The 22,430-nt window shown below is 48.4% G+C and overlaps 1 protein-coding gene across 2 annotated transcripts in view; it reads left to right on the forward strand.

Annotated features, from left to right (window-relative positions):
* Positions 1 to 22,226, forward strand: part of LOC147427634 (myosin-11-like) — a 146,323-nt gene extending 124,097 nt beyond the window's left edge. For both annotated transcript variants that reach the window (XM_086497791.1, XM_086497790.1), the window contains 18 exons: positions 6,351 to 6,470; positions 6,655 to 6,753; positions 7,888 to 8,109; positions 8,249 to 8,388; positions 8,590 to 8,704; positions 8,887 to 8,952; positions 9,019 to 9,093; positions 9,178 to 9,348; positions 9,580 to 9,732; positions 9,827 to 10,027; positions 10,528 to 10,674; positions 10,761 to 10,831; positions 10,928 to 11,027; positions 11,121 to 11,177; positions 20,910 to 20,966; positions 21,053 to 21,133; positions 21,531 to 21,613; positions 21,700 to 22,226. In XM_086497791.1, coding sequence (XP_086353917.1) covers positions 6,351 to 6,470; positions 6,655 to 6,753; positions 7,888 to 8,109; positions 8,249 to 8,388; positions 8,590 to 8,704; positions 8,887 to 8,952; positions 9,019 to 9,093; positions 9,178 to 9,348; positions 9,580 to 9,732; positions 9,827 to 10,027; positions 10,528 to 10,674; positions 10,761 to 10,831; positions 10,928 to 11,027; positions 11,121 to 11,177; positions 20,910 to 20,966; positions 21,053 to 21,133; positions 21,531 to 21,613; positions 21,700 to 21,823 — 2,082 coding nt within the window. In that variant the 3' untranslated portion in view covers positions 21,824 to 22,226. The remainder of the gene's footprint in view (positions 1 to 6,350; positions 6,471 to 6,654; positions 6,754 to 7,887; positions 8,110 to 8,248; positions 8,389 to 8,589; positions 8,705 to 8,886; positions 8,953 to 9,018; positions 9,094 to 9,177; positions 9,349 to 9,579; positions 9,733 to 9,826; positions 10,028 to 10,527; positions 10,675 to 10,760; positions 10,832 to 10,927; positions 11,028 to 11,120; positions 11,178 to 20,909; positions 20,967 to 21,052; positions 21,134 to 21,530; positions 21,614 to 21,699) is intronic.
* The last annotated feature ends 204 nt before the right edge of the window (positions 22,227 to 22,430 follow it).

Genomic DNA, 22,430 nt, shown 5'->3' on the forward strand with positions numbered 1-22,430 from the left:
TGTGAACTCTAGCCAGTCACCTAGAGAGCGTGCTGGACCTGCTGCCATGGGACCCCATGACACATGAGGCGTACTCCCAACCAGGTGGCCTCTCTGAGTGCTAACCATGGGGTTCCCGACGAGGGGCTGTCGTACGCGCTCCTCCGTGCATGTCGGTTGTCTCTGCTCTAGGCCACGCCGTAAGAGCTCCCAAGAGCGAAGCAAACTCACAGCGAATCGGTCCTCCAGTCTCCTGCTCAAACCAACTCGGCGCAACTCTGTAAAGATCCATCTGGTCGAAGGTTGCCAAGGGCCTCCTGACTGAGGCACCCTGGCACGAAGCCTCTGCAGCAAGAACTCTTTCCAGGGCTCCTCGCCTGGAAGAAGTCCTCTGACGACGAACTTCCCAAGAAGGGCTCTGCTCTGCTGTGCTGGATCAATGATCCCAAGCCCTCCCTGAGAACAAGGAAGTGTGATGACCGACCAAGCCACCTTGGCTCGGGCAACCTGAGTGTCGCGACCTGACCAAAGGAAGTTCGTGATCAGCCTCTCTACCTGGCTGATACAAGAACTCGAGAAGATCCAGCAAGAAGTGATGTACCACATAGTTGCCAACAACACCTGGTTGGCAACTACTACTCTACCAGCCAGCGAAAGTCGTGCTGAGCTCCAGTGGAACAGCTTTCTCCTGATAGACAGGAGAAGAGGAGCAATCTGCTGCTCAGGGGACAAATCCAAACCAACCTGACAACCCAAGTATCGAACTGCAGTCCCTGGGGGAATCCACCTGAAACCCTCTCCTGGCATCCACTCTGCCCCAGGAGCACTGCCAACCGAGAAAGCCACTGTCTTTCTCCAGTTGATCAATGCGCCCGATGCACAGCAGAAGGTCTCAAGAGCCTGCCCACACCTGTGTAAATTGGCCTCCTGGCCCTCCAAGTACAAGGCTGAGTCGTCGGCAAACTCAGCGTCCAGAAGCTCATCTCCCCGTATCGGGAGTGCTAAGCCCCTCAAACCAACCTGCTGTGACACCAAAAATCTGCTCATCGCCTCCGCATAGAAGAGAAAGAGAAAGGGGGCAAGAGGACAACCCTGCCTGACCGATCGAGTGAGCATGAAGCGCTCTCCTCTACCTCTTGCAAAAAGCACCTGACTGTGAGCCTGTCTGTACAAAGCCGACACCCCTCTGATCCAAGCATCTGTAAAGCTCATCCTACGAAGCGTGCCCTCTAGAAAGTCCCAGTCAACTCTGTCGTATGCCTTCTCAAAATCGAGAAGAAGAATCACAAGGTCCTCCCCACGGAGACGTGCCAGGGCAGAAGCCTCCCAGAAAGTGAAGATGTTGTCAAGGATACTGCGTTCCTTGACAAAACCTGTCTGAGTCCCATGTATAAGGCTCTCCAAAAGTGGCTGAATCCTCAAACTCAGAGCCTTGGCAAGAATTTTGTAGGCTGAGTTGAGGATGGTGATGGGGCGCCACCGTTGAATCTCATCCAAGGAGCCACCCTCCTTTGGAATGAGGTAAATCAGGCCCTTACTAATGCTATCCGGCATCACTCTTGTGTGCAGAATGTACTGAAAGGCACTACAAAGATCTGGGCCGAGCAAGTCCCAGTACTCCAAGAAGAAACTGGGAGTCAGCCCATCCTCACCTGGACAACTACCACGAGGAAGGGCCCTAAGAGCCGTGTGCAGCTCCTTAAGCTGAAGAGGTATCTCTAGCCTCTGGCGCATCTCCTAAGTCACAAGACAAGGCATCTGCGCCCAAACCTGCTCCCTGCATCCATCCTGTCTCTCTGACTGGGGCTCAGCCGTCAGTAGCTCACGGTAAAAGTCAGTACCAAGTGCACGCATATCCTCAGGCTCACAAGCAACTGACCCATCTGGTCTCCTCAACTGAGTGACCTTGGCATGCGAGTGCCAAGGTCCTACTGTCTCAAAAAAGGCACGTGTCACTCTGTCACCTACCTGAGTCCACTCTGTCACCTACCTGAGTCCATTGAGATGCCTGTCGGTGAAAGGCAAACTCATGGCGCCTCTCCTCTGTGCGAACAAGCTCCTGTCGAGCCTGCTGTAACTGCTCCTCCAACCATGGACTGTCTGGATGTTGCTCCTGCATCCTCTGTAATGAAGCAATGCCCCGTCTGAGACGTTGCTCCGCCTCTCTCGCTGCCCGGCAAGCCAGAGACTCCTGAAGAAAAAAATGGCTAATCTGAGCTAGGCCTGAGGCCACTCTGTCTGCAGGAGAATCCTGCCTGTCCATGCCCTCTGTCCAGAAAGCCTCTATGCTCTCTCTTAGTGCTGAGTCCAACAAGACCCTCTATGGGATGCAGAGCATTGTACTCCCACTCCTCTGCATGTCTGCCTGTGTGAGGATCACTGGTGCATGGTCCGAGAAAGAGGTCCCTGCCAGGATGCCCACTGATCCTCCCAAGTCACTGAAGTGGTCACTAGTGTAGAAGCGATCTATCTGCGATAGATTCACTCCTCCCGCTCTGCTGTCGGACCTAGAGAAGGCAAGACTGTCTGGGGGCCTCACAAAACCAGAGTGCTGCCATGTATCCGTGACCCTCAAAGTCATACACAACCTCTTCCAAGCTGCCAACTCGACTCCATGCATAGTAGCATTGTTGCCACCAATCCTATCAAAAGGGTCCTCCAACATGTTGAAGTCCCCTCCTATACACCAATAATCTGCCTGCAGCAAAGACTCAACAATCTGTGACCAAAACTCTGCACGAGCACTCGCCACATTGGGTGCATAGATGTTCAGGAAACCCACAAGGCCACCCTGAACCTGCATAGTAATCCACTGAGCCCTGCCTGGCACAATAATCCCTCTGCCCACAATGGCCTGCTGCAATGAGTCCGCAATAGTCATACATACCCCACCCTGGATGCCTCCAGGTCCAAAAGCAGCTGACCAAAAGGAATCATAACGTGCACGCAAAATCTGACCCCAGCGCCGGATGCGGCTCTCAGATAAATGGTGCTCCTGGAGCATAAGGAGATCAATCTCTCCTCCCACAAGGCAACGCTGAAGCTCCTGCCGCAATCGGCCCCGCTGTCACTGAAACTGGGGTCCACCTAATCCCTGCACGTTCCATGAGACGATCCTCATGGGGAGCGAGAGAGAATAGATGCTGCAGCAGCAGCAAGACGGACTATCTTCGAGGCAGGCTTGGATGGGGAGTAATCCGCATCCGAGCGTCCTCTAGATAGGCGAGCCTGTAGTGAGTGCCTGGCCCAAGCCCAAGCAGAGCGAGCTGAGCGTAAAGCAACCTCCTCTGTCCAGGAGTCCTCATGTATGTATACATAGCAAGGCAAACACTGTGTATCAGCAAAAAAGTACACCACAATGTGCCTACATCCTGCTGAGTCTGGGGGTGTCACCGCAAACTTGGCGAGTGGCCACAAAGTCTGCAGCAAATCTGTAACTCCAAGTTCTCCCATGTGGTGAGAGAACTCGACAACCTGTATATGCAACCATCCCACCACTGAGTCGAGGGACCACTTTGTCTCGGTCCTACCGCAGAGAGGAAAGGAGAAACCAACTGCTGAGTCCAAGGCCTCGGTCCCCCTAGTGGCGAGGAACAGAGCGTGGACCCTGAAGCAGGCTGCCTCGCGGTCTGCTGCGGAATCGCCGAGAAAGCGAGTGAATCCGTAATCGAAGAAGTCCTAGCGGTGTCGAAGGTCAATGCTCGTCAGACCACGAGGGGTAGCTGCAAGGGAAGATGTCTGAATCTGCAAAGGGGGCCGCAAGAAGAGTTGACCCTATCTCGCTAGGCGACTCGTGGAAAAAGCGTTGCCAAGAGATCTCCTAGCCGCCGGCGAGGGACCAGTCTCCTGAGTCGACTGTGGTACTGAAGCAGGAGGAGGGGGAGAAGGAGCTGGGGGGGGCGGAGGAGAGGAGAAGCGGGGCGGGACGACAGAGACAGGGGGGCGAGGTGGGGAGTGGGCGGGAGCAAAGGGCGGGGGAGGGGATGAGGAGGAAGAGGGGAAATCTGAAGGTGGAGGGGCTGGCGAGGGTGAAACGGAAGAGAAGGCTGGCGTAGGAGGCTCCTGCTGCTCAAGAGGACCAAAGCGGTTCCCCGTGGGAACCCACTGCTGCTGAGTAGGCACCTGAGGGCCACTCTGAGTGCCAGGCTGTCGCTGTGGCCCCTGGCGTCGACGGCCACGGGCCTGCTGCCACCCCTCCTCCGCTGGAGCCCCAGGCTCGGGGGGTGGCTCAGAATCTGTGTGCTGTCGTTGGCTGAGGCTGCGGCCCAGCCTTGGCAGGCTGGGGCTGAGGCTGAGGTGCAGGTCGTGGTCTCCTCCGTGGACAGGCCTTCGTTAGGTGGCCCATCTGTCTGCAAATGAAGCACTGGTTCGGGAGACCCGAGTATTCCACACTCTGCCTAAACCAACCCCCACTCACCCGAGGCAAAAGGATGACCTTCGGGAGCGTGTGGGTATCTCTGACCAAAACTCGAACTGAAGGGATGCCGGCCGCCTTGGCAACTACTGATGCTGCCGTACGAGGTGTCTCCAAAATAGTCTCGATGGCGGAGCCAATCCTGGAGAGCAGTGGAAGGTACTCCCTCCGTAAACCCGGAAAGCAGACTGAGATGGGGATGTCTGCCTCCTCTACGAGCACATCCGATGTCGGGTCAAAACCGTGTCGCCACTGTCGAAAGTGGGCGCGTGATGCTCGGATAGCCAGTGGACTCATAGCTATGACCTTGGAGGCCATCTCGGAAGTCTCGAACTCGATCTGGTAGTACCCTCGTCCGAGGATCTGGACATCCAAAATCTTGCCCACTTCTGCGAGAAGGCGGGCCTGGAGAAGGTCACGCAGCTCTCCTCTGCTGGGTCGGGTGCCGAGAATCTTGCAAATGACCGAGGTCGCCTGCAGGCGCTCTACCTCATCGGCTAGGCTCGCTTGCTCTGTCGGTGAGAGAGCAAGTCGAATGGTGGGCTCAGCGGTGTCGGGCGAGGGGGCTTCGGAGGAGTCCCTCTGAGGTGGAGCATGAGCCTCCATTAGTGTCTGCTGCTCTGAAGGAGAAGGGCGGACGAGAAGGTCAACGCTTGAGAGCTCGGCAAGGAGAAACCAACTGAGAATCCACTGCCAGGCAATTCAAACGAGGCCTTCGGAGGAGGGGGGGGGGCGTGGGGGGGGGGGGGGGGGATAAGGGGGGATAAGGGGCTGGAGCGGCGAGGCAGCGGGCAGCGAACAACAGGGGGGGGCAGCAGGCGGGGCTGCACTCTGGCTGGGCTGCGCGCAGGCTGGGTGTAAGCTCAGCAGCGCGCGTGGACAGACAGCGCGCAACAGGGGCAGCGCGAGGGCGAGGGCGAAGGGGGGGCTATGGCGCGGGGGAGCAAGAGCAGGGGGGGGGGGGGGGGGGGGGGGGGGGGGGGGGGGACGCGCAGGAGCAGCAGCGGGAGCCCTAGCCTCATATTTAAAGGCCCTTGGCGTGGAAAGTAGTTATAGTGAAAAGCCTTCAAAACTCAAAAGCTTCTGGTCCAAAAGCAATGCCAAAAAGGTGTCAGTGTAAAAAGCGCGAGGGAGTAGAAGGGGCAGCAGCAGCGAGAGCAGGGGCACGAGAGAGGGAGGAAGAGAGGCTAGGCAAGGGCAGCGGGAGCAGAAGCAGCCTCCGTCAATATGCAGCCTCTGCTGGCACTCCGCTGAATCTCCCAATCTCGATCCGCAGCTGGTGTGAAGATGTGTGTATCTGGCCAATAGCACACCGTATCCCATGAGACAAGTGGGTGTCCATGTATCTGGGCCTCATCACAAAACCGTCCGCCATAAGCTGGAGAAGATGCTCTCTGTAGAAAGCCATCTTCGTGCCCAGCTCCTGTGCTGGCTGTACCCATGTCCTCCTGGTTCTAGCTGAATCAGGTCCTGGTGGATGAACCTGGTGGTGTCGGACTGTGTAAGAGTGAGAGAGGGTGCATCCAGTGAGTACTGGAAGGGGGGCAATCTGTCTATACTGAATCCATGTGCCTCGAACCATGACGTCATCTCCCCATACTAACATGCTGTGTCTCCTTGCCTAGCTAACTGTCAGGAGGACTTAAGTGCAAGGTGGGCGTATCTGTCTCTAAGAAGTTCCCACAAGCGGTTTATGAAGGAAACAGATCTGCTGAGCGCCTCAACTACTAGTGGGGGGGCAGTTAGCTCTGCTCGGATAATGGCACGTGGTACTGAAGCCTTGGCTCTAATGAGCCGCGAGATTATGGGGACCAGAGGCTTCTCCATGTCCCCGTCTTGATTGTAACCAATCTGGTCGTTGAATATATTTGAATTTTTGGCTTGTTTAGTCAAAGCAGTCGTGTTTATGCTCTTGTTTTTCGCTGCTTATGGTTTGCTATATGCTGATCGTCTTCAGGCTAAATGGAGGGGCTGGATGTGTTTGACAAGATATAAGCGATTGAGGAAGGCTGCAATTGCTTTCCAGTGTGGATGGCGTGCCAGGGTTGCAAGAAGAGAACTTCGACGGTTACGATTGGTAAGGTTTTCTCTGATTATGGTCCAATCCTAGTCAGCTTGATACAGACCTGTCCAAGGTCCCTCCCAACGACAAGAAGATAATGCATTTCTCCTTTTCCACAGCATCCTTTACTTGTCTAGGGTCAAGATCATTGACTGATCTCTCTTAAGTAATTTCAATGTATGTATTGAGTATTTTGCAGGCAGCCAGGGAAACAGGGGTTCTTCAAGAACAGAAGTCAAAGTTGGAAAAGCGTTGTGAAGAGCTGGCTTGGCGTTTGCAGCTAGAAAAGCGATTACGGGTAAGCTGTCTCAGTTTACCGTTCAAGTACAATTTTACATTCTTAAGTTCTGGATGACATGATTCTACAAAGGCAGTGTTGCCTGCTGGGGGTGCGTTGAGATTCACATTGTTTTCGGTTCTGAGTGTGGAATGTCTCTGGCATGGGGTTCTCTCTTTCTTGCTGCTGGTCTATCTTCATGGCTTGCATCTGTGTTTGTAACTCTGCAATCTGCTTGTCTTTCTCGGTAATTGCTTGTTTCACTGCTGCCATGTCTTCTTCAGCTCCTTCAAGAGGTAAGATTCTGATGCAGTTTGCTTGAAAATTGTTTTTTTTGTTTGTTTGTTGTTGTTGTTGTTTTTCTTTTGGGGGCGCGGGGGGACCTTCTTGCTGGAAGGGATACAGTATTGGCAAAAGTCTTCCTCCGCTTGATTTTTCATGCTGGAGAGCGAGGAGATACTACCAAAGTCTGCCCCAAGGCCAAGGGACCTGGGGGTCCCCTCTCCCTCGTTAGGGCTGGATCCTCGAGGTTTTCTAGGTCTTGCTTTTTTTTTTGGTGAAAAACAGATTTGACCAAGAATCTCTCGGGAACAATCCAGACTTGTTACAAGCCCTTGATATTTGCAATACACTGGAACTGAAGTGGGCCTTCTATTTCCATTTAGGAAGGTTATACGTGTAACGGCCATAGCTCTATCCTCTATCCTGGCAAGGCTCTGAGCTCCCGGCAGTGTTGCCTGATAGGAATGAAGTTTTATGTGTTGAGATTCGTGTCGTTTCTGGTTCCGACTGTATGAAAGCATTGGAGCAAGAGCCAATCATGGGATGATGAATACTTGCCGCAATTGCTTGATTTGTGCAATACACTGGAATTAATGTGAGCCTCATGTTTCTTTATAAAGGGTAACTTGCTCTGCTGGTCATAGCTTTATCATCTATGCTGACACACCTCAGACTTCCTACTAGCTTGGCTGAATCAAATGCAACAAAGAAATGCCAATTTTAACTCCAAATTTGGGAGACTTTTTTTTTTTTCGTGGTGCGCAGTGGGGAAAAAGGGGGGGGGGGGGGGGGGGGGGGGGGTGTCCTTCTAAGCTTTTATATTGTGGTCGTCGACATTTCAGTGCTCTTACTGTTTTGTGCTGATATTTGCAGATTGATGTGGAGGAATCAAAGGCACAAGAACTTGGGAAAATGCAAGATGTTCTGATGGAAATGCAACAACAAGTGGAAATGTTGGGGGCTCACATATTGAAAGAACGTGAGACGAACAAAATGCTTTCAACCCAGTTGGCTAATTTGGTGAAAGTTAGACCAACTCTTGAAGCCAGTGAGGCTAAGAATCAGAAGCTTGCCAAGGAGAATGATCAATTGAGGGTATGTAATGGGCTGGGCCCTATACCTCCTTTTTTGTTTTTTGTGGGGGGGGGGATGGGTGTGGATGTATATGTGAGAATGATAATCAAAATTATTTTGAGTGCTTCATTTCTGTGTGTTTGGTGTTCAAATTTTATAGGTTCTTGTCAGTGATCTTGAAGCGAAAGCTCTTGAAGCTGCAATGGATCTGACAAAGGCTAAGAAAGAGAGTGAGGAAAGGTTGCAAAAAGCCAGAGAAGCAGAGTCCAGAATAAGCAAAGTGCAAGAAACACTGCAAAGGTTAGCAGCTCTCTTGATATAGGAGTTTGCAAAGAGTGTTACAGCTTTTGTTCTCTAGCTAGGGTAACTTGCTTGGTTTGCAAAGAGTGTTACAGCATTTGTTCTCTAGCTAGGGTAACTTGCTTGGTTTGCAAAGAGTGTTGCAGCCTTTGTTCTCTACCTGCTTGGTTTGCTGGTTCTCATTTACTGTTTTATATCTAGGCTCGAGGAAAAAATGTCAAATCTGGAATCAGAGAACCAAGTTCTTCGAAAGCAAGCGCTTTCAATTTCTCCAACAAGTACACTCACAGATCGTGTGAGGCCTGTTGTGCAGCAAGTGAGTTCTCATGCAAGTTGATGGGTTTTCAGTTTTTTTTTGAAGTGTATATTTTACTTGTTTTGGTAGCTATGAGGACATTTTGGTGTTTTTGTTGTACAAACAATACTTCAAGTATTATTTCAAGTCAAGCTAAGAAATCAAATAAGAATCTTACAATAACTCTTTGGTAATATATTCAGAGAACTCCAGAAATGTATCGTCTTACAAATGGAGACTTCAAGAGCTGGCAAACAAGCCCTATACAGGTATAATGAGATTCTAAATGTGTCCAAGTAACAGTATCCTGACCTGACTAGTTTTATGTTTTGTAGAATTCTCCATACTTTTCTCAAAGTGTGACTCAGTCTGAGCAAAGACGCCAGAGAATGCTCATAGATAGACAACAGGCATGTTTTCCTGGATTTCTTCCTTGAGGTTTGGTTTAAACGATTCGTGAATGAGCTAATCATAGCTAGTTTGGTTGCTAGCAGGATAATCAGGAAGCACTCCTACGATGTGTTATGCAAGATGTAGGGTTCAGCCACGACAAACCTGTTGCAGCATGCATCATTTATAAATGCTTACTTCATTGGCGTGCATTTGAGTCTGAGAGGACCAATATATTTGACCGCATTATTGAGACAATTGGAACAGTTGTAGAGGTAATGCATAGATATGTACCTCATTAGAGTTTGAAGCAGCTATAATCAATTCTCATTTTCTTTAAATCTTTTACCCAACAAGAGAGAGTCAGTTTATAAAGACACCTCAAAGCACAGACGCAAGGTCTTTTAAAAAAAAATCCATTACAATGTTTCTTGGTTTCTGTGTGATGTTTTGCCATACATTTAAATTCGTGTTTTGTTCATTATGTCTGCGTATTCCATGCACAGGGTCAAGAGAGCAATGATGCCCTGGCTTATTGGTTATCAAACACTTCCAGCCTTCTCTTCCTTCTGCAACGGAATCTGAAACCAAGCGGTGCTCCTAATACGCCTCAGCGCCGGCAGACACCCTCTGCAACATTGTTGGGTAGAATGACTCAAGTGAGAAATTTTGCAGTGACATCATTACCTTCTGTAATCTCAGATTATGTTCATTACATTTCACTTCATGTACGTTTCTTGACTTGGTGTACAGACTTTTCGTTCGCCATCAAGTCTTGTAAGCGTGTCCATGAATGGGGGGCTGGCTGGTTTGGAGATTTTACGACAAGTTGAGGCCAAATATCCAGCATTACTATTCAAGCAGCAGCTCACTGCATTTGTTGAAAAGCTTTATGGAATGCTTCGGGATAACTTGAAAAAGGAGATATCACCTTTATTAACTGCTTGCATTCAGGTGTCTCACACCCCTTCCTACTCTACTTGCCACTAGACATTTCCAATTCTAGACTCATTTTTAATTAACTCACCCCTTACGGTGGTCTGGATCATGACAAGTGTAAAGCATAGTTGCATTCAAATTCTTTTGAATAGACTTTCAAAAAGTTTGACAAGTCTCATCTCTGAAAAACACGTTTCAAACTTGGTTTTTTTATAACTTGGGACCCCAGTTTAAAAAAACTCAAATCTTAATCGAGAAACCTCTTCTCAACTAATTTTCTCTACATAAAATGTGTATTGTCTTTCAATATTTAATATGCAATTGGTGCCATGTACTTAAATGTATGCTGGGAGTACTTTTGTACTTGGTCTTGATGTTTAATTTGAATATGAAAAAAGACTAAGGTGTTAGTTTTGATATTCTAAATCCTTGTATTGGTCCTTCTGGAGAATTTTTCTTTTGTTTTGCTTAATGTAAACCCATACTGAGAGATGTTTTATTTTTCCTTCGTGAAGGCACCACGAACGTCTCGTGTTGGCATGGCGAAAGGGCACTCACGCTCTCCAAGCGCAATCTCGTCGTCACAGCATCTATTGAGCAGTCATTGGCATAGCATCATAAATAGTCTGAATACACTCTTGAATACACTACGCTCTAACCATGTACTTTTTTTGGCCTTTCAACAACATGTGCCCAGGTTTTCTCCATAGTAGCCAGCAAATGATTAAACTTCTGTATGTCTGTGCAGGTGCCACCATTTTTGATATGCAAGATATTCACTCAAATATTCTCTTTTATCAATGTGCAGCTTTTTAACAGGTTGTGACTACCTAAAATCGTTTGTTAGATTTCAAACATATTTGTTCATTTTCCTTGGGTGATGATTGGTTTTAATTGATGTGATTTTTTTGTCAGCCTCTTGTTGAGACGAGAATGCTGCTCATTTAGTAATGGGGAATATGTAAAAGCTGGTCTTGCGGAGCTTGAACGCTGGATATTCGAAACATCTGAGAAGGTCATACTGTTTTCTCTCTTGATTTTTTTTCTTTTTGTCCAAAATGTCGTTGGCGTGCTGATCTTTCCTTGCCATTCTTGCTGCTCTGCACAGTATGCAGGAAAGTCTTGGGAGCAGCTCAAATATATCCGACAAGCAGTTGGATTCTTGGTACGTGTTTTTGTTCTGTCAACAAGAGCAAAAGTGTGTGTTTTGTTCTGCCCGGTGAGCAGAAGTGCTTGTGTAAAGCAAGTAGTGGGTTAATGAAAACGAGTAACCCCCACACTAATCACAAAGACAACACACATGCGTGCATGTGCACTGACACACATCCAAATGAGCCAGAGAGGCGATGTGCAAGGAAAATAACTCAATTAGCTATCTAGGGTGCAACTAGAGCTCTCTCTACTTATATGTAGAGACTCAGGAGGCTCTCAAGGGCCCTAGGGTTTGGGCAGGACACCTGAACGCACCTATTCTATCTATGCTCGTTTATAATTAGTCTCCATGCAAGGCCTCTTCCAACATCGCTCTCAATTCAAACCTAGACAACTAGTAGACTGGGCATTGCTCTTCGTCGGAGCGAGTATGGTGTTGGGGACACATGAGCCTTCCAAATTCTAGATCTGGAAATCCGCTTTTTTGGCTTTTGGGTTGCTTTCGGTTTGCTCGGAGGTGAGATCACTCTTCATCGTGGATTCTGCCGCATTATCCGTTGGGGTCAGCCTCTCAGCAGAGACACTCAGTTCCATTCACAATCGAGTGGCTACGTTAGGAGGAATGCTCTTTGGTATACAAAGTGGTCTGAGAGTAGTTTTCAGCGAGCCAGCCTCCGTACCTCGAGTCTGATGATTCTGGTTGGGGAGAGGTTGTTATAGGCTTCATTTCAAGACATCAGATGCGGCTAGTCTAGCATTGGCAAAGAGTCCCCTCAGTTTCAGCAGACCATTTTATTACTTGTATACATAAGAGGCAGGGGATGGATTTAGCTAGCCTTGTGAGGGTTTAGCAGTCACAACTAGGGTTCCAAGACTACTGCCAGAATTTCAGCCACATATTACAGAGGTTGGCAATAGTCTTCATGTCGTTTTGAGTGAGGGTGGTGCATCATTCGATGGTGTATACACCCCCACCCTTAAGTTGATTCTTCACCCCTCTCGTGAAGAATCCTCCTTGGTTCATCTCTCCACCAATGGTACATGGAGGAGATCTAGAACAGCAGTTTTTATTTTATTTTATTGGTTTACTATTACACCATTTTGTATGTGGTAGTCTTAGTGGTCATATGGCAGCTTGATGCACTAGGTGGATAGATGGTTCAGAGCGGAGGCAACATACACAGTCTCATGAGAGGTAGACATATATACCTTTGAAAAGCGTGATGACATGGGTGGTAATCGAGCATAGGAGCAGCAAGTGGCATATGATCATGAAGCACTAGGTGGCCGAGAGCTAGGAACTAAGGGCCGAGAGTTTAAAATCTCTTAACTGAGAAGATTTGAACCCAAAAGATGTGGCCGAGAGGCCTAAAGGGTAAGGGTTTAAAAACTTAACCCCCTATCAACTTATGGAGCACCGGCCGAGGGGCTTAAAGGATGAGGAAGATTTTCGTAAATTGCGCTGGCTGCCATGTGGCACTGCTGTACGGATTTTCCTGTTTTGCGTTGGTTGCAAGGCATGGTATTTTTTCGTATGCTTTTTGGTGGAGATGCTTTTAGGGTCAAGTAATTTTAAAACTGATGCTTTTGGAGCTCTGCTCTAGGGCATCCCTTGTACTGTTTATAAGGACCCTTGGGATCTCACTTTGGAGAGCATCTGGACACAGAGTCTCGGAGAGAGCCGGACCCTCAAGGAGTTGTACCTTTGTGAAGCAATAATAAAGAAATACCGGAAGGGGCGCTAGTCTTTGGGGCCAAAGCATCTAGGGACGGAACTCTGCCGTTGTGTGTGTGTATACAGCTGTTAGTGCAGTAAAGCTTCAAGGGGTTGTCGCGCAAGGAGTAGAGGCCATAGGTGGTTAGAAGTGTAGACCACCTTGCTGCACAGGCAGCGTCATCAATGTGAAGCACTGTTCTAGGTGTGCAGCGCATCGACTCCTCTGTCTCTCCTCCTCCTGTCTGTGCAAATCTGGATCTGTTGGGTGCAAAATAGCAAATGGAAATGTATAGGATGTGCTCCTCAGATAGCTCAAGTTGCATCCATATGTAACTTGTGTCTGGGTCGCGTGCTACTGTATGTATTCTTGTGTGGAGTGAGCGACGATAGAGGATTGCTACTCCACCAGAGCCTCTGGAAGTGTTGTGCCGTGTACACTTCCTATGTAGAGACTCAAACTGATAAGTCCTGTACTCTAGGTAGACCTCTGTCTGGGCTCTCATGTTGTCTGTGAGTTGAATGAGGTCTCGGTCATGCGTAACCTCCTCTAGTATCTTTGGATGTGTCCACAAGGAACCGTATAGTTCCATATCGCCATGTGTATCTCTAACTGAGGTGTCTCATAGGCCGCGAGTCCCTAGTTAGTGGCCTTGCAATCAACGATGACCCGACTGTCTCTGTATATGGCCTTCCTGCCCTCTTTGTGGGTCTGTAGTACTCCGGGGATAGATGCTCGTCGATGCTCAATATCCATGTGTGTGTGAGATTATCGTCAAGGAATATGGATGGCCCTTGTAGTACACGCAATGCCACCCTCTTCCTCATGAAGATATTCCTCTCCACCTCATTGGGAAAGTGGAGGATGAAAGCTTTCTTTTTCGTGGTCTCCTTCCTGGCTCTCCATGTCGTGCAAAGTGGAGGGAGTCGTTTTTGTATCCGACCTTGAGTCAAAGCTCTTTGGCATCTTCTTCGGGGGTAGAGGTGGGTGTCTCCTTGATGCGCGTCGTCACTCGCACAATGAGACCTTGTGCTCGTCTCATCTTGTCCTCCTCTATTGTGGTTTGTATAAGGAGGTGATCACATTTTTGGTTTTCCTCTTTGATTTCTTTGCAGGGGATTTTAGGTACTACCTCCACCCTTCCCTTCTGCTTGGCTTCCATCTTCCCTTCTATGGAGTCGGCCATGGCTTTTGTCATCATCTCGATGGTCTCAGCAATGACTTTTGTGAGCTCCTCTTTCATTGCTTCCTTCACTTCGACAATCTCTCCCTCTTCACATGGTGAGCGATCCCTAAGGGAGGCAACCTCCTCCTTGAGTGTGTCGATCTCTTTTTTTTTTTCCCCCAAGGAAAAGATCCTTCCATTAGTTACTATAGGGCTACAACCACCTCTACTAGAGAGGGCTACATCAAAGATAAGGGGGGAGACTCTCCCAGTGAGAAAACAAAATATGTGCAATGGAGTCTAACTCACAAGATGGGAGAAGGGAAAAGCCACACAGGTGGACGATAGTGCCATCTGGGTGCACCCTGGACCATGGTGAAGAAGGGCCCATGCCGCCAGAGTTGCAGGAAAGCACTCCTGTATGCGGTCGGAGCTGCCCTGAAGTCTCTCAAACTAGCCCTTGAGAGTATGGATCCACTCCAGCCAAAAGTCGTGCACTGTCTCTGCCGGTGGGACAGGGCGAGCCTCGAGGATGCGGAAACAACGGGCCCGCCATATGAAGCAGTATGTATCTTGCTTTTTGAAACAATAGTCTGATTACATATAAGAGGAAACACCTAACCATGCTGACATGCCATAATAACACAATTCAATCAGCAAAAGTAGAACAATCAATTAGAAGCTGCAATGGAGGTGCATATATTCACTTAAGGGGATTGTAGGAAATATATACTCGAGTGTCAGGCCATAAACGAGCTCCCAACACCCCTCTCTCTCCGTGCTCCTCTCTTGGGGGGTAAGCTCTGTAGCAGGCTGAAGGTAGTTCGACCCCCCTAGATCACTATCATCCTACTGGTGGATGATAGCTCAAACTCCAACGTCGGGCGCCCGTAAGGGTGGACCAGGCAGCATCACCCCAAGTGTACTGTCGCGCTGTGGAAAGAGTTGGCATCAGCCGAAGAACCCAAAGCCAAACTTGCTGTGCCATGTGGCAGTCCCATAGACAGTGACGCTGGCTCTCCAAAGGATGGTTGCAAGCTGCATAAGCTATCGAAAGGCCACTATGCACTAGCGAGCTCCCCACTGCTGTAGCTCTGTGTGCAACTAGCCACTGAAACAAAGTGACTCGCCTCGGTTGTCTGGAGTCCCACAACCACACCCAAAAGCTTGACAAGAACTCAACTGTGAGACCCTCCTCCTGCCAATGGCTACAGCAGGACGAGCCTCTCTCTGTGTTGCCAGTATGTGACGCCCCAATCGAACAGTGTACTGAAAGAAAGGGATCCTAGGGTGGTAACAGAAGAGAACAGGTCTCTCCAAAACCACTCTCCAAGGTCCCACTGCACTTGTGACAGAGGGCAGCGCTCCCGAGCCAAAGCCTCCTGTGGCGTGTCTCAAGATTTGTTGGGTCAGGATTTGTGAGACAAGTCTTCCCATAGATGTCCACTACTCGTATCCTCTAAAAACAACACTCTGCAACCTATGGAGCCTCTACAGAGACTTTGTGTAGTCGACCCTCGCCCTGGATCTCGAAGGACATGGAGGGTACGGACTCTGAGCACGCGCAAATTGCAATGACGACCTCCAGTCGCGTGAAGGCCCCCATCCATCTAGGAGCTATAGTCTCCGGAGGAGTGACCCACTCCGCTGGTAAAGCCTCTGTAATGCCTTGGCACATGCTCTGCACCCTCTCATGCCCTGTAGCTGGATGCTCTCTACCTCCTCTGACAAACCTGAAAATTGAAGCCAGTCGCCTAGAGTGCGTGCTGGACCCTCTGCCATGGGACCTCAAGAAACATGAGGCCTACTACCAGCCAAGTGGCCTCTTTGAGTGCTAACCATGGGGTTCCAAAGAAGGGGCTGTCTCAAGCGCTCCTCCGTACAAGTGGGTTGGTGCTGCTCCAGGCAACTCTATAGCTGCTCCCAAGAGAGAAGCAGGCTCATAGCAAATCGATCCTCCAGTCTGGTGCTTAGACCAACTCTCTGCATCTCTGTGAAGATCCACCTGATGGAAGGGCTCCAAGTGCCTCCTGCATGAGGCACTTGAGATCTAAGCTGCTGAAGGAACAACTCCTTCCAGGGCTCCTCCCTTGGAAGTAGTCCTCTGACAACAAACTTTCCAAGAAGGGCTTTGCTGTGCTGTGCTGTGTTTATGATCCCCAACCCCCCCTGATAACATGGTAGAGTGATGACCTAGCAGGCTACTTTGGCGTGGGCTAATTGAGTGTCACACCCTGACCAAAGAAAATTCTTGATCAGCCTCTCTAAATGGCTGATACAAGAGCTCGAGAAGATCCAGCAAGATGTAATGTACCACATAGTAACCAACATCACTTGGTTGGTTAGTACAACCCTGCCTACCAAAGAGAGTCGTGCCAAATTCCAATGTAGCAACTTCATGAGCAGGGGAGCAGTTTGCTGCTCTGGAGGCAAGTCCAAGCCAACCTGACGACCCAAGTAGCGAACTCAGTCCTTGAAACCCTCACCTGGCGACCTAGTAGGTGTAGGAGCACTGCCAACCCAGAAAGCAACTGTCTTTCTCCAGTTGATCATTTCGCTTGGTGCACAACAAAACATCTCAAGAGCTTGCTGACACTTGTGCAGATTGGCCTCTTGGTCCTCCAAGTACAAGGCTGAGTCGTCGGCAAACTCAGCATCAAGAAGCTCATCTGCCTTAATAGGGAGCTCAAGACCACGCAAGCCAACTTGTTGAGAAGTCAAGAACCTGCACTTGATCGTGCGTACGCCTGTAGAGAGTTGATACACCTCTAATCCAATGATCTGTGAAACCCATCTTGTGTAGAGTGCCCTCGGGGAAGTCCCAGTCAACTTTGTCGTAGGTCTTCTCAAAGTCGAGAAGGAGTATCACCAAATCCTCTCATCGGAGACGTGCAATGGCCGGCACCTCGCAAAAAGTGAAGATGTTGTCAAGAATACATCATCTGAGCACGTAAAATTTGACCACATAGTCTGATGCGGCTCTCACACAAATGATGCTCTTGTAGCATAAGAATATCAATCTCACCACCCACAAGGCATCGCTGAAGCGCTTGATGCAGTCGACCCCTTTGATACGAAATTGGGGCCCTCTTAATCCCTGCACATTCCATGAGATGATCCTCATGAGTGAGTTAGAGAAAACTGATGTTTCAATAGCAACCAATCTCGCTATCTTTGGGGCCGGTTTGGATAGGGAGTAATCCGCATACGAGTGACCTCTAGACAAGCGCGTCTGAAGTGACTGTCCCACCTAGGTCCAAGCCAAGCGTGGAGCCCATAGGGCTACATCCTTTGTCCAAGAATCCTCATGTACAAATACATAGCAAGGGGGCTTTGAGTGTCAGCAAACAAATGCACCACAATGTGCTTGCAACCTACTGCATCCGGTGGCGTTACACTGAACTTGGCCAAAGGCCAAAGCGTTTGTACCAGATCTGTCACCCCTAGGTCCCCTTGTGATGAGTGAACTAAGTGGCCTGGACCTGGAGCCAATCAAGAACTGTGTGCAAGGTCCACTCTGTAGGATCCCTGCCTCACAGCGGAAAGAAGAAACCTACTGTTGTGTCCAAAGTCTCAGTGCCTCGAGCTGCTTGAAAGAGGACGTGGACTCGAAGGCAAGCCTCCTCCAGGTCGGGAGAAGGATCTCCTAGGAATCGTGTGAAGCTTGTGAAGCTGTAGTCGAAGAAGTCCCATTGTGTGCGAATGTCGAAACTGGTGAAACCTCGAGGGACTGTTGCACTGAGAAGTCTGAACCAAAAGAGGCGGCCTCAGACGGGGCTGGCGCTCACGAGCCATGCGACTCGTAGTGAAAGCACCACCGAGAGAGTGCCTTCGGGTGTCGGATGGGTCCGGAGATGCGGTAGAGGGCCCCATTCGGGAGAAAGGAGGAGCGGGGGGTGGGGTGAGGATGGAGAAGGGGGAGGCAGAGGAGGCGTCTGAGCGAGGAGGCGGTGGGGGCGGCGGAGCTGAAGTGGAGGGAGCCTCCTCAGGGGGGTCCTGTTGAAGGGAGCCAAAATGGTTCCCTGTCGGAACCCAATGCTACTGAGCTGGAGGAGGTCGGCCACCAGGGGGAGGAGTGTATCGAGCCAGTCACACTGGTGGAGATTACTAAACTCATTCGTGAGGACATGATCCAGCTGGATACCAAGAGAGAGAAATGAAATGTTATATGAACGTCTTCAAAAGGCCAAAATTACCTATGAGATCAATGTGTTACAAAATGGTGAAAGTAATACCATGTCTCGGTACAAAAGAACTAGAACAAAGATACTACTACTAGAATCCATCCTCATCTGCACTCTGGATGTCGAGAGAGTATGGCTCGAATCCTCTGCTGTAGTCTCCGTCGATGCTGTGTAGCCCCTCTCCTCAATCGTTGTCGTCTGAATCTAGGTAGCTCCAGTGCTCGGTTGATGAGAGTGCCGGTAGTGGTCTAATGAGTGTGGACCGAGCTCTATAGTGATGGCTGCTCCACTGGCTGTCCTATATCTAGTGAAAAGAAATCTGTAATCTGTCTCTGGGACTCTCTCTCTCTCTCTCTCTCTCATATACCCCTAGAGATAGAGCTCCATCCCTCCTCAGATACTCCACTACCTACTTTCAGCTCAGTTTTGTATCAATTTTGTTTCATTTGTCTTTCCGATAGACGGATGACATACACACAATGTACATTTGATTTGTCTCATAGGCCGATTTCGGCCTGACATAGACGTTAAAAATCTTTCTTTCTTTCTTTCTTTCTTTCTCTCTCTCTCTCTCTCTCTCTCAGTAAAGTGTCTCTATATCTGTGTAACTCAAGTAGATATAGCCCAAGACATCTTTGATCCTCATAACTCATGACCCTAGAGAAAGGACCGAAACCCTCTCTGAATAAGCAGTGGAAACGACCCCATATCTCTTAGTACACTGTGCAATGAGATATGTAATGTAGCTCCGTCTTTGGCCTAGCTGGCATAAGCGGCATATCCCGCTGTCTATTGGTATCCCTTTGAATCTACCTGTCTCAATCTCCAGCTGATGTGAGAATGTACGTATCTGAGCAATGGCACACCGCAAACCATGAGACATGTGTGTCCATGTAGCTAGGTCGAATCACAAACCCATATCTTGTGAGGTCTCTCTATAGAAATCCATCTTCGTGCCCAACTCCTATGGCGGCTCTATCCATGTCCTCTTGGTATCCCGCTGGATCAGGTCCTGATGAATGAGTCTACTAATCTCCACTCGTGTAAGCGACATTGAGGTGCCTGAAGAGAGTACTGGAAAGGGGCAGCTTGTCCATGGTGAAGCCATGCGTCTGAAACCATGATGTCATCTGTGCATACGACCATGAAGTGTCCCCCTGAAGAGCTAACTGTCTGGAAGACTAAAGGGCCAATCTAGTATATCTGTCTCTAGTAGTATCCCACAAGCTGTGCACAAAGAAGGCTGATCTGGTAAGCGCCTTAATCTCCATAGGAGGGGCAGCTAGCTCTGCTCGAATGATAGTGTGGTGTACGGAGGCCTTGGCTCTGATCAGTTGAGAGATCATAGATACCAAGGGCCTCTCCATACGTCTTTAACCATCCTGGCCTACAGGAGGTCTCCATATCTGCACCCCATACAACATAGCTGAGGCTACGGAAGTATCAAAGAACCATAACTTTGTCCGAGGTTCCTGGAACTGAACCTGCGAACACATCCTCTCTAGCCTCCCAAGGCCGCATAGGCTCTCGTCAGTCTAGTCTGTTCTGCTCTCCCCAAAGAAAACCTCGGCCTAGTGAAGACAACCCCAAGGTAAGTGTATGCATCTGTATACTCTACAATCTCTTGAGTCCAAGGTGGTACCAAACGTACTGTACGTGGCGTATATGTACGTATTGTACGTTGTTCCGTATAGGAAATTTTTTTATGTACGTAAAAATACGTACTCTTGTAAAAAAACCGCAAAGTACTAGATTTTCCAGGACATTTCTAATAAAAAACCAGAGAGAAGCCAACAACTTATAAAGACACGTTTTACAAGACAACCACGTACTGTATAACTACTGCAAGAGACTTAGATTATTTTAAATCACCCCCCCCCCCCCCCCCCCCCCCCCCCCCCCCCCCCCCCCCCCAAAAAAAAAAAAAAAAAAAAAGCGGCTTATGGATCGTTCCTTACCGTATGGAACCGATCCGTACGCACGTGTTGATCCAACCTTGCTCCTGACCATATGTGACGGTAAGGAACCGATCCGTACGCACGTGTTGATCCAACCTTGCTCCTGACCATATGTGAAAGTCACTGCGGATCTCCTGATTCAGTGTGGTGTGGTGTTAAACACCATAACCTTGGTTTTACCAAGGTTTACAGACAATCCAAGTTTTTCTTACCTATGTGGGCCGTATTTTGTGAAAGGCCAATTGTCTTATGTAATATAAAGGGTACAACCCCACACACAGGCTCGTGTGTAGACAGAGGCACGTGCACACACGCCATTGAGTGAGAGAGACAATATACTAGGAACTTGTCCTTGCTTGATTAGTTGTTTTGACTGCAGCTACAGCTCTCTTTACGCATATGTAGAGAGGTTCTTGGTGACTTTCAAATAGGTAAAATTCCCTAGGGTTTTGCTGATAGGACCCTGACCACGCACTTCTTATCCCGTGCCCTGTTTAAAGCTTTCAACATTTGCAAGCAACATTATGCATGAGCGTCTATACGACTTATGCATGCTTTGGTAGGGGAGAGAACTTTCCCTTCTCTTTGTTTGTAGGTCACACACACTTATCAGTTATGACCTTGTTTTTCTTCTGTGTGTTTTAATGGTGGTTTATCTAGTTCTTTCATTTCGTCTTTTTCCCAAATTACTATGTGAGTGCTTACAGTTTAGCTTTACCCCAGGTCATACATCAGAAGCCTAAAAAATCACTGGATGAAATAATGCATGATCTCTGTCCGGTAAGAATAGTGTCCCCCATCAGTTTTATGTGGACAATTGTGGAGGCAAGAGTAATAAGCTTGTTTGACACCTACTTTTGTCTCAGGTATTGAGTGTTCAACAGCTTTATCGGATCAGCACAATGTATTGGGATGATAAGTATGGGACTCACAGTGTTTCTACAGAGGTAACTTTCTCCTTGGACGTTACTGTTGCAAATCGTTTAATTTATATTGGTGCTTGCTGGGGATCTTTTGGATTGGCTGAAAACAAGGAGGTAGGTTACCAAAGCACGTGAATCTCGGCCTTAAATTGGAAAGAATAAATGTGATTTGGACAAAGATGTTAATTTATATTCCTGAAATGGTGTGAAGCCTTCATTCTGAAATGAACCATCTTATGGTTTTGCTGTAGTATGCATTGTATTATTGGGACAAAACATGCGAGACATAGGATATAAGCATTTCTCCGTCATTTTGTAATCAGTTTCAACGTTTCACGACCTCAAAAGCTCCTTCGAAGGTGGATGTATCTGAGTTGCTTTCTTGGGTTCTGAACTCTCTACTATCTGTGGCTGATTTCAGGTAATAGCTAGCATGAGGAAGCTTATGACAGACGAATCGAATAGTCCTTTGAATAACTCGTTCTTACTGGATGACGATTCAAGGCAAGCTATTTGAATGATTATTGTTTGAGCTAAATCGTGTGATATGAACCAGCCCCGTGAACTGCAACCATTGTTTTATTCTTCAGCATACCTTTCTCTGTAGAAGATATTTCAAAGTCGTTATCAGACATTGAGTTGTCAGAAATTGATCCGCCACCGTTACTACGTGAAAACTCGGCTTTTCAGTTCTTACAAGCTGTTCCAGAATGAGAAGGATTGTCACAGGTTATGGCTACGCTCTTATAAGCTGTTGCAGTGCCTACGGCCATTCCGCATTCGATCACAACAGTCCAACTGCAAGACAAATGCTGATGAAAGGAAGCTCCTCTTCAAGCGGAAAGGAAACATGAGCTCTGCTAGTAAAGCAGTGGCTGGGCTCTTGCTGCAGAGTCCAGTGTTCTTGTTGTATTCTGTAATTGATTAGCGTCTATTTTTGTATTGGGTTTCCATCGAGGCTCAGTCCCTTGTATGTTGGTTTAGCACTAGAGCAATGCATTGGTTGCGACAGTGCTAAGTGCCTTTTCCTTAATTCAATGAGGTGCTATAGGATGATGTAGCACTCATCCTTGTAATCTGTACATCATATATTCTTGCAATGTAATTATTTTGTGAACTCGGTGTTTCTTTCGCTCCTCTAGTTGGCTACATCATTCCAAAACAATCCAGAGCTCTGCATGGGCCTTACAAAGATCCTTAATTTGTAGGGATTCCTATTAAAGTCGCAAATGCTTAAGGGAATTATCAATCATTAAGCGTACGTCTAGGCTTCTCGAATAGTTAGATTTTGATTTTTAAGGGTTATATAGAGAGTAGTGCA

The sequence above is a fragment of the Adiantum capillus-veneris genome, chromosome 23 (assembly GCF_014529385.1).
Source record: "Adiantum capillus-veneris isolate H3 chromosome 23, ASM1452938v2, whole genome shotgun sequence".
NCBI classification, from domain to species: Eukaryota; Viridiplantae; Streptophyta; class Polypodiopsida; order Polypodiales; family Pteridaceae; genus Adiantum; species Adiantum capillus-veneris.